This window comes from Grammomys surdaster, unplaced genomic scaffold, assembly GCF_004785775.1.
Source record: "Grammomys surdaster isolate TR1022 unplaced genomic scaffold, NIH_TR_1.0 243, whole genome shotgun sequence".
Taxonomy (NCBI): Eukaryota; Metazoa; Chordata; class Mammalia; order Rodentia; family Muridae; genus Grammomys; species Grammomys surdaster.
Genome location: NW_021604688.1, coordinates 5,778,845 through 5,794,763, shown reverse-complemented (window position 1 = coordinate 5,794,763; position 15,919 = coordinate 5,778,845). Strand labels below are relative to the sequence as shown.

The 15,919-nt window shown below is 41.2% G+C and overlaps 1 protein-coding gene across 1 annotated transcript in view; it reads right to left on the bottom strand.

The window, feature by feature from the left end:
• Fhod3 (formin homology 2 domain containing 3) overlaps positions 1–15,919 on the bottom strand; it is a 416,588-nt gene that overhangs the window by 2,654 nt on the left and 398,015 nt on the right. Inside the window, exons 21-23 of the mRNA XM_028774845.1 lie at positions 14,363–14,553; positions 9,902–10,094; positions 4,165–4,339 (exon numbers count right to left, since the gene is read on the bottom strand). Of these exons, the coding sequence (XP_028630678.1) occupies positions 4,165–4,339; positions 9,902–10,094; positions 14,363–14,553 (559 nt within the window). The remainder of the gene's footprint in view (positions 1–4,164; positions 4,340–9,901; positions 10,095–14,362; positions 14,554–15,919) is intronic.

Genomic DNA, 15,919 nt, shown 5'->3' with positions numbered 1-15,919 from the left:
TAGAGATTTTGACATAGTTTGTCTCTGAAATACCTGTCTGTTCCTTCACAAGAAAATGTGTTTTGCTAAGACCATCCAAATCTCCCTATAGGTAACTTCTGCCTATAGACAAGTAGAAAGCGTGAGTTTCCAAGCAACATCTGTTAGAAACCAATGGTGATTTAAATCTGCCTTTGTGGCAGATTAATATCCTTGTGAAAACTATTGAATGATGATGAGTTTCTTCAGAAGGAAAGATACTGGGGGTATCCCAAACCATTCATCTCTATACCTTACCTTTCATTTGATAATAGATGTACAGTTCTATAAACCTATAGGTTAGAGTTCTCTAATTCATAGCCACTGATACCGTGCCTGAGTAAGGCTTAGTTGAAGCCAATGGAATGCCAATTTGCCCAATCTGAGGGAGGTAAATGATTTTTAAATGTTTTTTGTTAAATGAAGATTAATGTTAATATTATATTAATATGCATGCAGTTTATCTCTTCTTTCATACTGTTATTTTTAAGGTTTTGAGGCTTGTAAGTACCTAGCTGTTAATGACCTAGAGTTTGATGGAACGAGATGGGAATAGTGGACCACTGTTTAGTAAACTATGACTTTTATGGACATGTGTGCACAAGCATATATGTTGTGTGTGTGTTTATGCATGTGTGTGTGCCCAAGAGTACATGTGTGTGTGTGTGTGTATGTATTTGTATATGTATGTGTCCATACATGGAATTGTGTATCCATGAGTGTGTATGTGTGCTTGAAATCTTACTATAAATATGAAAGAGGCTAAGGACAGTATCTTCAAGTGGCAATGGTTGTTATAATTGCTTACACAGCTTTTTAAATTAATTATTTTGATTATTTACATTCCAAATGTTGCACCTCCTCCCAGTCCCCTCTCCCAGAGTTCTTTTCTCCATCCTACTTCCCCCTTACCTCTGAGAGGGTCCACCCCCCAAGCATCTCCCTTTCCTGGGACATCAAATCTCTACAGGATTAGGTGCATCCTCTCCCACTGAGGCCAGACAAGGGTTCCCTGCTTCATATGTGCCAAAGGCCTCAAATCAGCCCATATATACTATTTGATTGGTGGCTTAGTCTCTGGCAGCTCCCAGGGATCTAGGTTAGTTGATACTGTTGGTCTTCCTATGGGGTTGCTGTACCCTTCAGCTCCTTCAATCCTTCCCCTAACTCTTCCATAGGGGTCCCCGAACCCAGTCCAATGGTTGGCTGTAAATATCTGCATCTGTTTCAGTCAGTTGCTGGCAGAGCCTCTCAGAGTACAGTCATGCTAGGCTCCTATCCGCAAGCACAACCTAGCATCAGTAATAATGTCAAGGTTTGATGCCCACCCACGGGATGGGTCCCAAGTTGGGCCAGTCACTGGTCAACCATTTCTTCAGTCTCTGCTCCATTTTTGCCCCAGCATTGCTTTTAGACAGTAACCATGTTGGATCAAAACATTTGAAGGTGGGTTGGTAATCCCATCCCTCTACTGGAGGACATGTCTATCTACTGGAGGTAGTCTCTTCAGGTTCCATCTCTCCACTGTTGGGTATTTCAGCTAAGGTCACCTCCGATGAGACTGACACAGTTTTTAAAGTCTACTTTTGCTTAGCCTTCTTAATAGCTGTTCTCAAAGTAGGGCCACCACCAACAAAACTTTGTCATGCAGCAGTCTCCTGATTCCATTTCACCTGGTGATTTATAATTCTGTGTCTTATCTTGAAATCTAAACTATCCTTATCAACTCACATACAACTCTATCAATTCCACTTGCTCCTGATATACTTTGAGAGCACTGGACAGAAATGCAGGTATTAAGTGACCCTCCGCTCTGAAACTTACCAACATCTCCCATCAACACATCCCCAGTGATCTGTTTTAATGTAGCAGTTAAGAGAAACCTAAAGGTTACCTCGAGCCATTGGTCCAGCATTACTAGACTGTTCTGTGATGACTTTATCTCTTTGTGACCTCTTTATAGAATTGATTTGCTTGTTTGTATCTTCTCTTTCCTTGGTCACTTCTCCTTGCTACCCAGTCACCACTTATTCTCATTCTTCCTGCTTATATACATGATCTTAGAACATCTGCACCTCCATTCAGACATTGGGAAAAGACTGACATGGCCTCTCATACATCCAATGGCCCAGGAGACTCACTGGGCTCTTCCAAGACACTTAGACATAGTGGACGGATACAACATTCTAGACCATTACAGCATGACATCAGTTTACCTTCACTTCATTTCTCATGCTGTGCAATTGTTTGAAAGCAAACAGACATTTATGTTTCCTGTTTGGAAATCTAACCTTAAACAGTCTACAGGGATGTCAGTGGAGGTGTTGTTTTAATACAGTGAAAACGTTTGTCGTTTGTTTTCACTCTGAAAGGTAATCTCCATGGGGGTAAATAGCTAGAAGTTTCTCCTGCATTGAAAGATGTCAATCTGCCTTTTTGTTGTTGTTTTGCTTAAATCTTCCATAGTTTCTGTTGAAAAATGAACCATGATTTCTACAGACAGGCTATAGGAAAGTAGTGTCTTTTCTCTGTTATAAAAATGTTATCTTTACATGTGGTTTTCAGCACTGTGCCTATGAAGTGGTTCTTTCTATACTTAGTCTGCTTATTTCTTTTATGTGTTGAAGTGTGTGTGTGTGTGTGTGTGTGTGTGTGTGTGTGTTGTGTGTGTGTTGTGTGTTGTGTGTGTTCCTGGTGTCTGAAGCCAAAAGCGGGCATGGATCCCCTGGGAATGGAGTTAAAGATGTCTGTGAGCTGCCATGTGGATGCTGGGATCGAACCCAGGTCTTCTAGAAGGCTAGCTAGATCTTAACAACTGAACCATCTCTCTGGCCAATTTGCTTGTTTTGTTGACATGCAGGGGAAAAAATCATTATTTTATGATGTACCTATGTCTCTTGCAACCTGTTCTGTTTATTTCAGCATACTTCACTTTGGATATTTTCACATATATTGTCTTTGAATTCAATAATTTTCTCCTTTTCAGATAAAAGTCTGCTATTAAACCTGTCCACGATGGTCCTCATTTCACGTGTTTTATTTTGTGGCTTCATGAAGCCCATTTGATTCTTCTTATAAATTCTACTTATCTGTAAAATCATCCTTTTTTTGTTTTGTTTTGTTTTTTGTTTTTTGTTTTTCGAGACACGGTTTCTCTGTGTAGCCCTGGTTGTCCTGGAACTCACTCTGTAGACCAGGCTAGCCTCAAACTCAGAAATCCACCTGCCTCTGCCTCTCAAGTGCTGGGATTAAAGGCATGTGCCACCACTGCCCAACTTGTTTTGTTTGGTTTGGTTTGATTTTGGGGTTTTTTTTATTTTATTTTTTTTTTGTTTTTTGGTAAAATCATCCATTTTTACTTAACCTACTTGGGTATGTTTTCATTTAGTGTTTCTTTTGTTTGTTTGTTTGATTTTTTTTTTTAAAGAGTACCTGCAGTACTCAAGTCCTTGAGTACACATTCCAGTATGTTGATGACTCAGGGCTATGCCACTAGTGTCTACTTTCCTGTAGATTATCATTCATGTTTTCATGTTCTTTCTTGGCTTATAATGTGGATAAAAGAATGCATAGGGCTCGTGTGAGGCCTCAGCAGTTCAGGGAGCTTGCTGCTAAGTTGATGACCTGAGTTCCTTTCCCCAAATCCACAGGGTAGAAAGACAGAAGAACTCCTACAAGTTGTCCTCTGACCTCTGCATGTATGCTCTGACATATTCTATAGGCACACAAAGATGGCTGCAAGGGTAAAAGTGCTCACACACAAGTCTGGCAAGCTGAGTTCAATCCTAGAACCCACATAAAGGTGGGAAGATAAAAACACACTCCACAAACTTGTTCTCTGAACACCACATGCCCTCTCATCACACACACAGACACAAACAAATAATAATAATAAATATATATATAAAATATCTTAGTACAGGAGTCCCCTTCCTAAGAAGTTTTCCACTATTCCTTCTTTACATCTGGCCAGTACAGCCTTCTGTAAGAAGATGCACAGATACATCAGCATAGAGAGTACTGGGGATTTGATGACTCTTCACATATACTCTCTGGACATAGTAATACACACACTGCATTGAAGACCATTTCTCTGAGGTGGTTTACCTGAGAATACCAGCCTCCCATATTGCCACCATAATTTACCTCGGCTTGCCCGGCTGCGAGTGCGGAGACCAAGTCCGGGTGTGGCATCCTCCACAGCAAGAGATGAGGTTTTCAACACAGCCTTCATGCTCTCATGTTCAGCTGCATCCTCAGCATAGCTCAGACCCTGTGGCTGGCTCGGTGCTGCTGGAGAACTGCCAGAGAACTTGCCAGACTGCAAAACCAAAGTGAGGTTAGGATGTGAGAAACACTCATCAAAGAGGCCGTCAAGCTTAGAAACTGTTCATTCAAGGGAAACGCTCTCTCCTCTGGTTTCTCTTTGTTTGTGTGTATTCAGTATATCATGGAGTTCTATCAGTCAAGGAGAATCCCAACAATGGCAAATATCTTTGTACAAGAAGATCTAACACCAGAAAGAGAAGCCCCAGAAGGAACTTCACTGTTATCCATCCTGCACTGGAGTAGATGCCACCTTGGGGAGATTGACATTAACTCCTGGGAAAGCAAAACATCAAACAAAACACTGGTAAGACCTGATATTTGCCTTGCCCATCAACTGTCTTGAGCTTCTCTTTCTATGCTAATGTGGAGAATTCTTGTAGAATTAACCTCATCTCCCTTTTATGGAAAAAGAAAAGAGACTCTCCAAGAATAAGTAGCTTGCCAGAGACACAAATGTGTTGAGCTTCAGGTCACAGAACAGAATATACCAGATAAATTCAGCCTGGCACTGAATTCAGCAATCCCACCTTTACTTTTGTTAAGAATGCAGATGCTTGCTGTATAACAAGTATTATAAACACAGGTTGATTTTCTCAAAACTGTGGGGCATATATGTTTTAAAGGTGTGTTCCAGAACTCTATATAGTGCTTTCTATGCACACAATGCTTATATCTGGGTAAAGAACAAGAAGATGAGCATGGTCAAGACCAGCTCCAAGATTTTGCTTCTCAGCCACTGCTGCAGACCTGTGACAAATCTGTGACTTACTCTGTCTATGCTGCTCCTTCCTCAGTCCCCAGGATCAACTATCACTGTTCACCTTTCTTTCCAATTCTGGGGTGCTCTGTATATTTACCTCGTTTGGTTTTAATTTTGTTTTGGATGCTGTGGATCAAACCTTGTGCATGCACAAACAAGTGCTGTACTACTGATCTCCATCCCCAGCTGGATTCTACTTTTTCCCTTTATATTTGTAGGGTTTGTTTGTTTTTTTGTTTGTTTGTTTTTGGTTTGATAACTCACAATTCTGCCTCAGCCTCTCAGGTTCTAGGATTACAGACATGCAGTTCTGTGCTGATCTTGGGTTATAAAAAGCACAGCAAGGGGCTGGAAGGAAAACTGTTCACTTTTCCAGCCTCACCTGATCCTAGTCACAGAGCACTGACTAGTTGTGGCTCAGGGACATTGCAAAATGTAGTTAGTACCTCAATCTCTGGTACAAACAGCAATGACAAGAGCTTGTCTTATGGTTAGTGATCACATGAAAACTAATCAGAAAATGTCCATGCACAGTTTTCAAGTGCTAAACGGTGCTAACACTTCATGCTGACTGTGTTAGGTTACTCTACAGCACACAGGAGAAGGGTAAATGTGGTATTCTTCACACTCATGAATTGTCATACCTCAGTGTCATCCTCATCATCGGTCTACCAGAAAGGACAGGGCAGGACAAGATGGAAAAGACAGAAGGATTCTTAGAAGACATAGCCATCAGCAAAGATGAAATAATCTCACTGACAGATCACATTCAAAAAACAGAACGCAGCCACTAACAGCAAGGCACTCTCTTGTACGTCAGAAGGTGCCAGGCTTTCTCTTTCTCTGTACTTACTGTGTGCTTTCTCAGTGCTCTAAGATCACACTGATAGGGGCAGGAGGTATTTGAAGGTCAGCCTCCCAAGGAAACCCATAAAGTCAGTCAGTAATCAGCCTTCCTGAACACTTCTAAGCTTCTATACTCTTCATGCAGCTGGCTATGTCTGCATGGCCCACCATTATCTTCCAGCTTCCAAAGCGTCAGTAAGTAGATCAGCCTTCATTTACCTGGCTGGGCTCATCATCAGCCTCCTCCTTTAATCCCAAGTTCTATGTCCTTCACTGCCCAGCCTGTGGAGCCTTCTACACATAGGTCACACAGGACACATAAAGAATCCCCAACACAACATACCATGCTACAGTCTCCTCGGACACACAAAGTTAAGCTCTTCATTATTCCCCAAGGCAGTCACCAGAAGTGACACTGTACTACAATTATTTTATCAGTAGATGTGCTTTGAAGACCTTTTTCTGAATACAAAGTGAACATGAAAAATCATGTCAGTATCTTGATTTAAACCCAACACACTTTTAATGTAAGTATTTCCACAGAGGATAGAGGCTAAGCCAACAAACCAGACAGGACTTTTTGAGAACTGACTATACTTTTAGAATGTAAGACAACAAGATGTCCCATTAAAATAGTAAGAGACACCAGTCCTTTTTATCATCCTTCTTGTTGAGTGAATTATTAGTTTATCAAGGATGATTGGCACTTTTTATCAGACATATGCAAATGTGCAAGGTGCTATGTTTTGAATCTCTAGCTATCCCTAGCCCTCAAAGGACTATCAGTTCCTTTCCTACAGAAGTAGTCAAGGTTAAAAGGTGAAGGATCTCATCTTAGGGTCCCTCTTCCCTCTGCAATGGAGTCCTGTGACTTGACAATCTGAGTTCCCATAGACTATTTGGATTATGATTGGAAGCACAGCACAAAGTCTCTGTACCCACAGAGAAACTAAAGAAACCAGGAATATTAAGCACACAGGCTTTTCTTTCCAATGGGAGAGATTTTTAAAAACCTGGGTTTTTTTTGTTTTGTTTTGTTTTTCCTTTTTCTTTTTCTTTTTCCAGAAAGCTGGGAATAGGCCAGTGATCTGTGTTATCTATTGGGCCAGACCAGATCCTACAACCAGGGCTGGAGGTAGCTAGTAATCTAAATGATCTTTATAGCCAGGGGTCCCCCATGATCCCACAACCAGGACTAGAGGTTGCTAATAGCCCCAAAGACCTCTACACTGTCTGTATGACAGACCAGGCTTTGGGCCCTTAAGCCTATCTCTAAAACCCATCTTCTTGGAGGAAATGGCATGTACCCTGTGGTTGGATATAATTATACTTCCTTATGCAGTGGGGGATTGTATTACACCAGGAAACTTTTCCAAATTATGTTAAGCTTAGATGTGTTGGGAATAAACTGCCTAATATCAGACTCCCCAAAGTTGTGATCCAGGTTGACAAAGTCCATCTTAATTGTTTTCATTCTCATCTCTTGGTGGTTTGCTTCCTTGCCTGGACACCTGCAGGGTCCCCCTCAAACAGTCACCACTGGTCTAGAGCCAGGTTAGGACAGAAAGATGAAGAATGAGTTCCACACTGGGCCATTCATAGAAGGACCCCTGGGTTGTGGGAAAGGGGCCTGTTGCGTGCTCAGAAGGCAGGAAGGTCAGGGAGGGACAGCAGATCAGAGAAGACAGTCTCCAGAGTTCCTTCAGACTTCTCAGTGTGAGCTGCTCCCATACACACCTATTTATTTTGTATCTACAATAAAACTGACTCTCTGCAGAATTCTCTAAAAATCATTTCTAACTCCACTCTTCAAGCTCCCTGACTTGGAGTCTACTGTGTGACTTCAGTTTCAGCTGTATGTCATTTTCTTATCAGATTATGTCATCCCTGGGTTATGACCTTGCCTCTCACTGGCCTTGAGTCTGTTGGGGAACCCTAGTACTGGGCAGACAGCAAGCCTTTCTCAGAGTTGGGCAAATCCAAGACTGTCTGGCTTTAGTAACAATATTCTAATATTCCAGAAGGTGGCAGGCTTTCCACACAAATACTACCTTGACCTCTGCTACTATGAACTAGTTTGAAAGCTAACTTTGATGAAATCTGTACTGTCCAGATTTTAATATAAATTTAAATACACTCTAGAAATGTCTACCTCTCCAGAGCCAAATGTTCTCAAAGAAGGACAAATTTAAAACTTAGTAAGTTCTGTTTAAAAAAAAAAAAGTCTCAGGAATTTGGCAAGAAATTTTAATGTGTTTTTCTAACTATAAGCATATTGGACTTGTGTTGTTTGCCTTACAATATGTCTAATTTCCACATAAATAAATGATTCCTTTTTTAAGACTTTTAAAAATAACACTTTGGAACAAAATGTAGGTCATAGTTTGCCCAAGTGGCTCCAATTTGCTTTCTGAATACTCCAGAAAGTCAAAGATCCAAAGGAACCAGATTTTAAAGGATAGAATAGCCTGGCTGGTAGCACCAACATTCAGAGTTGTGAAGGGGTGTAGAACAGTCTCCTTCCAGGAGACAGTCAAGAAGCATCCAAGGAAGCAAGAGGTTTGGAAAGAAGTGGGTTATAGGGGACAGATAGTCTATGGCTCCATTTAGAACTGCCTTTTAAGTACAAAGCATCTTCTAGTCAGCATCTGGGCATCTGCAGGAAGTCAGAGGCCTCAGGAATGCTTACTCTTAGTAACCACACTCCCTGCTTTGCCTGCACTATGAACACTCCCCTAGCCACAGATGGCAGCCTCCATAAGGTCTTAATTGAGTTCTTTCCTCTGCAGAGACATCTGCCTGAGTTGAGTTCAGCTGAGGCTTAAGCCCCTGCAGTGATGGAAGTCCTGATGGCTTAACCCTTTACTCCTTCCATTCCCCTTCCTGGGAAGCTCAGGATGCTGAGCCCTTGCACTAGTGGGGAAAGTTCATGGGCACTAATGCAAACAATGAAAACAAACACATTGAGGCTCTCTCCGACAGGTTCCAAATAGGATCTAATGGCTCCATTTTCCTGTTCCATCCAAGTCTAGTCAAATAAAGAAAGAAAGGAGGATTCCCTGAAAAGGGGGATTCTAAGAAAATGTCTTCATTCTTTTTCAAAAAGAGACTTGTAGCTTACTGGTAATAATGCATGAGCTAGCAATCTGACTTTCATGTTACACAAAGGCACATCAGAAAAAAAACCAGGTACTGGGCACCTTTGTCAGTCTACAGATCTTTCCTGCATCCCTTTGAGCTCCATTTATGGAGCATGCTGCATCTATATAACATCTTTAGTTAGCCTGCCCATTTTTCTGCTTCACAATCCTTTCCCTGGCTGTGTGATATGGTACCAAGGTAGGTTCATGGATGGGGGAAAGATAGAGAGCCAGCAATATGGGGAGATGAGTGTTGTGGGTAACCCCAGGTGCTATAGAAAAACTTCCGCTAGGCTTAATGTCCTCGGAGATTTCTTCCAACTCGAACACTCTGTGACTCAAATTATGTGACCACCAGGTTATGTCTTAGAGAAGAAACATCAGTTTGTTAATTCACCTTAACAAGTGGTCCAAGTGGCTGACTGATACATGACATTGTTAGGAAAATAAGAATCCTGATTTCATGTGAAATAAATATACCTGCCTTCCAATGCTAGGTGGCATTGCTTGCTATGTGCAGCCCCAATCCCCCTTTTCATCAAATGTCAACTGTCATCAGTATCAACTACTACGCCTCCAGGCACCAGGCATTTTCATTGTCCTAGTACTCACATGTTACACAACAGATTTCCTCAGACATGGTAGAAGAGGAGATTAAGAGCACTTTGTAAAGGAGGAAACCTTTTTGTGTTGTTGTTCACAAACAGGAAGAAGAAAACAACACATCCTTCCAAAATTGTAGAGCTACTTATGATTTATCTTACTTTCAAAAGCCATATCATGAAGCATTTGAATTCATGAAACTTACCTCAGTGATCATCTTCCCTCTGGTCTTATTTCTCTCTCTGTGGTTGGCCCGTTTCTGTTTCTGCTGTAGAACCCTTTCCCTGGTCGTGCGATACTCCAGAGCAAACTCACTGATGATCCTGCAGAACTTGTTGATGTTCACTTCTCGAATTGCATAAGGGGGATGGCCCATAAACAGTAAAAACGAGTGAAATCTGCACACAAAAGGTAGGGAGGACAATAATTACTTGTGTAGAACCTTTCTATAAGAAATCCTTGAGCTAGGCTTTCTGCAGGAGACACTATTCATTCCTGGGCATCTTAAGTTGAAGCATCTTCCCAGGTAAAGATGAAACAAAAGCCAAGTTCACTCCACATTCTCATCTGTCGACATGATGCTAAGTCTGGTGGAAGACTTCAGACTACTTTCTTACTTGTCTTTACATTTGTACATGGATCTGCCTAGCTTCCCAGAAAAATGAGCGAGTTATATCTTAAGGAAGACACAGCACAATTTCTAGGTTATATGAGAATTGTATGGGAACAAAGAAGTGTTTTGAAATCCTTCAGTTCTTGAGTAACTGAATGTGAATAGATGATATATTTTAAAAATGGGTTCTGAATAAATGACTGCAAAGTATTTTGCTTCTAAATAGATGCTTTTAAGTATTTTGAAACATTTTTCTTACAGTCTTAAATGTACAATCTTAATTGAACTAAGACATGCCAAATAAGTTGAATAAAATTTTCTATGTTTATAAATTAAAAGCTGCTAAGCTGGCTCTGGTGACTCCTGCCTGCTGAGGCAGAGAAACTGAGAGTGGGGCAAGCCTGACCTATCCAGTAAGACACTACCACAAAGCTGTTAGATTCTATTTGTTTTGTAAAGCACACACGCTTTAGGTATTGAGTAGCAAGGAATAAGATAGTTAAAAATAGGGGACATTTTTTTGGTAGAACAAAGAGTATTATATAAATAGAGCCATTACCTATAGACAAAACCTCATGGCTTTGATCACTTTGATTTGTGCAGTTTTGATACGGATGTAATTTGTTTTTCAGTGAAGGACACTTTGCTTTCCTTTTGTAAAATATAACAGAGTAAAACATGTAAATTGTTTTTAAAGCAAAGGGGGCTGAAAAATGTTAAAAGATAAACAATGAGAAAGAAAGCCCTCAGAGGAAAACAAAATACAAATTCCCATGACTCTGGATTAGATGAATTTTTAGATATAATACCAAAAACATAAGCAACCAGTAGAAAAGAATGAACTGAACTGCACCACAATTAAAAACTGTTGTGTTTCAAAGCACATTACCAATAGTGAAAGCACAGCCTTCAGAATGGGAGAAAATGTCTGCAGATCACAGATGTGATAAGGCATACTGCCCAGGATATTCAGAGATGCACAGAGACATCTCAGGACTCAAGCCTTCTGAGACACAGACAGGAAAAGGATTTGAACAGACATTTCTTATTTTATAAAAAGATACACAAATAGCCAAGAAGTACATAAAAATATGTTCAAATCATTAGTCGACAGGAAAATGAAGGTCGAAACAGCAGATGCTATATCCCTCACGCCCACTAATGACTATCTCAAAAATATAGTTGAGCATCGGCAAGGACTTGGAGAACTTGCAATTCTCTTCCAGCAGTGGTGGGAACATACCAGGGTCAGCTGCTATGGAAAGCCTGTGGCAGAGCTCTTCAGAAAGTTAAAGCCATTTCCCTCGTGGCTTAGCAGCTTTCCTCTTGTGTAATGACCTTTCTGACTCCTCCTTTTTAATGTAAATTTTATATAAAACTCAAAATAGTTCATTCTTTTCCACGAGAGCACTGTTTTAGATCCAAGGACATCAAAACCTAATGTATAAACTGAAAATATGACTTAAGTATTTATGTTGCAATCTAGGGAGGGAACAAGAATATAGACTTTGTACCTGAGAAGAATATTCAGATGTGCATTTGAAAGACTCAATACATTTGTTCAGAAAGGCAAAGCATATGGCTTAGAGGAAGTAAAATCTTTAAGGGACCATAGCTGACCATAACCTTTGGGCTATAGACACACAGGTCTCGTGGCTATGGAGGGACTAGCTCCCATCACTAGAAGTGCAAGTCATGACAAGAATCTGCACCTTTTCCATTACCAGCCTTTAAATCAGGTGTGCCATTTACTGAGGTGATGGGCTCCATCAGGAGGAATAGACTTCAGAGGGTGGGGTGTGGGTCTGGGTGTTTTCCTGTCTTCTGTCTTCCCTTTAGGCCTATTTACATAGGGGAATGCGTATCTACATAGGTATGCCTGCCTACAGACCCTGGTTGTAGTTCACCAGGCCTTCTAGGAAGAGGTCCCACTGCCCCCCACCTTTACTCTGCTTTCTCCTCCATGCCTTTCATAGTAACTGCAAACCAATGAACCCATGGGAATGATTGAGTTTACACATCCCCCATGGTGCAACTCAAAGCTGTTAGGGCAGTAGGATAACATGAAAGGAAAATGTGCGGGTGCCAGCAAACAAGATTTTCTATGACGGACAAAAGTTTCGACAGCTAAGTATTGCCTGAAGCAACAATTGTGCAAACAAATACAATTTTCTGATCTGAAGCTTTACAGGTAGGCATACATGGTAATATAGTTTTACAGATTATAAGGTATCAGGCCCTAATTTATGCTTCTCCTTCTCCTCCTTCTTCTTTTCCTTTTGCCTACTTTCCAATATGTGGTAGAAAAGACTACAGTAGTAGGTCTGGGCAGTGTTTAGGGATGCAAAGCAAAGCAATAATGCTCAGGTTAGCAATGAATTCCTGCTTTAACCAGTTCTATAATCCACATTCCTACTAAAGACTTCATTTAAACTCAGTGTTCTAAAATTTGGATGCTACCATGAATACCATCTATCAGTCATGGAACTTTCAGTACCAACCATAGCTATGGTGAATTTCTAGCCCATTCTGGTCATCCCCAGTGGCATAACCAATAGTGAGGATCAGTAAGCTCGGGTCACACAGGAACAACCATCATCCATGTGACCACCTTGGATGAATCAATTTGAGAAAATAAATCATAAGGAATAGCTTTGACAATGGAACAAGCTTTATAATCTATCTTAATAAAATGGTTACCAAAAGCAGGCACAACAACCTTATAAGACTTTAATGAATTTGCTCTAGTTTTAACAACAACCCAAATAGAAATTGTTTATTTTCATATTTTTTTAAAGTTGGCAACCACTTGAATAATAAAAAGAATAAAGGGTCAAAGCAGCCCACATTCTCTTTTATAACTGTGTCAAAGGCATAGTGTAATCTGAGTAAGAAATGCAACAAAATATTTTTAAAATTTTTCCCATATAAAGGCAATATAATGTAATTGAAATGTAGATGTAGTGGATGAAATGGAATTAGGAGATTTACAGTTAGGCAGCCTAATTTCAAAAGTCCTGATTAATGAATAGCCATCAACTTAGAAATACTATTTTTTTTCCAAAATTGCCGTGTTGTCCAGCACTTTATGTCCCTCCTCTACCTTTTCTCACTAGTGGCCATCAAGCCCAAGAAAGAGGAGTTGGGGAAGATCACTCAGTACGTAAAGTACCTGTTGTGTAACCTTCAGTGAGTTCAGAGTCCCAGCACCCAAAGAAAAAGTTGGGCATGAAAGTGTGTGGTTGTAATACTAGCACTGGACAATAGACCCAGGAGGGTCTCTGAGGCTCGCCAGCCAGCTCATCGAGTTCAATGAGTGAGCTCTAGGTTCAGTGAGAGACTCTAGGAAGAGCAACTGCGGATGATATCTGACCTTGACACTCACAAGCACTATGTATGTCACACAAAGCCCAAGGAAGTATACTCCTCAAAACAGGAAATGACACAAGAAGGGGTGGGCTCTGGGTTTTAGAAAGTCCTGCATGAAATGATACAAGGAGAAACTGAATAAAGGAGAAAGAGAGGGAAGGCTGGAGGTCTTCCTATTCCCTATGCTGTGATAAAGCACAAAAGGATGTGGTGGCTCATGGAAGAGTGGCTCAGCCTTGCCCTGTAGGAGCCACTCTAGACATGTTAGACCTGAGTCAGCTCCTTGGAAATGAAGCAGGACTCCAGAGGCTGCCTAGACCCTGGGACTCTGAGGAAGACTGATGCAGAGGAAAGCCCCTGTGAAAGACCAGACATAAAAGGACCTTTCTAACAAGGAGAGAAGCTGCACGGAGGAGTAGGCCCTTTGTAGATGGAATGACTCCGTCAGCTGCAGAGAACAAAAACAACTCCTGGGTCAAGGGGGAATTTTGCATTAAGCTGTCCCCAGCATTCCTTCCAGTTAAGATCCAATGGCACTGTTTTGCATACATACATATCCAGACATCAGTGCCATGGGAATACCTACTATGTACCTAGAATGCACAGTAACAGTTTTGTAATTTAACCTTCTGATCCGTGCATAGGAAATACTTTGATTTTCTGTAAGCTCTTCAGCACTCGTACCTGTTAATTATCCTTCGATGGACGATCTTTAAAATTATAATTCGCTCTGCACAGTCTTTTAGGAACTCTGACATCCGTTGTTTTAAAACCGGTTTCATTTCATGTTTTGCAATTGCCTTGAGGTGGTCCCATGAAGCTTTGCATCGTCTCTCCATCTGACATAAATTATCCTGAAGTTGATCAAAGTCAACCTGAAAATCAGGGAGAGAGAGAACACAGCAAGCGTGTGAAACAACTCAACACCAGCCCGAGCCAGGAGCCCAAAGTGCCTCTGGAAGGAAACAAGCATCAAAACCAAATTTACATCTTGCAATGTAAACATATTTACGGCCTAAAAATGATTCATATGTGTATTTTTCACTGTCTCCACATCCACTTATTTAGTGATAAAACTGTTCTCCAAGTGAACTCAGTATAAGAGTCCTCTTTGCTTGCCTTGTTTGGAAAGAAATGTTCTGAGAATATTTGAAAACTATAAATTCAAACATGAAGGGAAGGGACCTGGTACAAGATGAGCTGAGAAGAAGTCTCATAAACCTTTTCAGGGTCCTCTTATTCTTTGAGGCTAATAGGCTAATATTTTACTAAAGACTAAAGAACTTCCCTCAGTCACCGGAGGCTCTGCTATGCTCATCCAGCAAAGAACACCTGACGTCTCTTCACTGAACTTTACAGTTTATGTGAAAAGTGATTGGATCCATCCCTCATTCAGATCCAATACTCATGGAGTACCTATGCCCAGCACTCCCGTTTCAGCACAGAAGTCCAAGAGAGCACAGTAAGTACTCAAAGACAAGTGCAGGATGTAAGTGAATCCATGCCAGCAAGTAGTCTCATCCCATAGATCAAGCTCTACGGTACCCTTAAGGTGTGTGTGTGTGTGTGTGTGTGTGTAGCTGGAGAGGCATGAGATCCTGAGAGTTAATGCAAGCTGTACATGCACAGCATAAACAAGTATTCTGGGAAGTGCAAAGAGTTTGGAATGACTTGAATAGTCCCATCTGAGGCTTTCAAAAGTAATGCAGAGGGTTAGTTAGTCCAGAAAAAGAAAATACACTTGATGGGGGCTGGAGAAATGGCTCAGGGGTTAAGAGTACTAACTCTCCCAGAGGACCTGGGTTCAATTCCCTGTATGCACATGGCAGCTTACAACTGTCTGTAACTCCAAGATACAATACCCTTGCACAGATATATATGCAGGAAAAACACCAATGGACATATAAAATAAAGTAAAGTACACTTGAGGGCCAGATTTAGTAGAATAGGAAAGACACTGGGAGGGACAGGAAAAGAACTAGAACTAAGTGGAGCTGGGCTGACTGTAGGGACCCAGGCAGACAGAAGCGAGCAGCAGTGGGAGAGGGTAAAGGGGAGACAGACAAAAGTTGGAGAGAGGAGTCAATCAAAGAGGTCAGGACAGGGAGAGAAGCAGGGCCCAGACAGGAAGACCCAGACAGGATTGGCAGCCTCACCCTCAGAAGACAGGAAAATGGGTCAAGACAACAACAGAGCATCTGTGAGAGGATTCCGGAGGCCAAGAAAGCAGGGCAGAGTCTG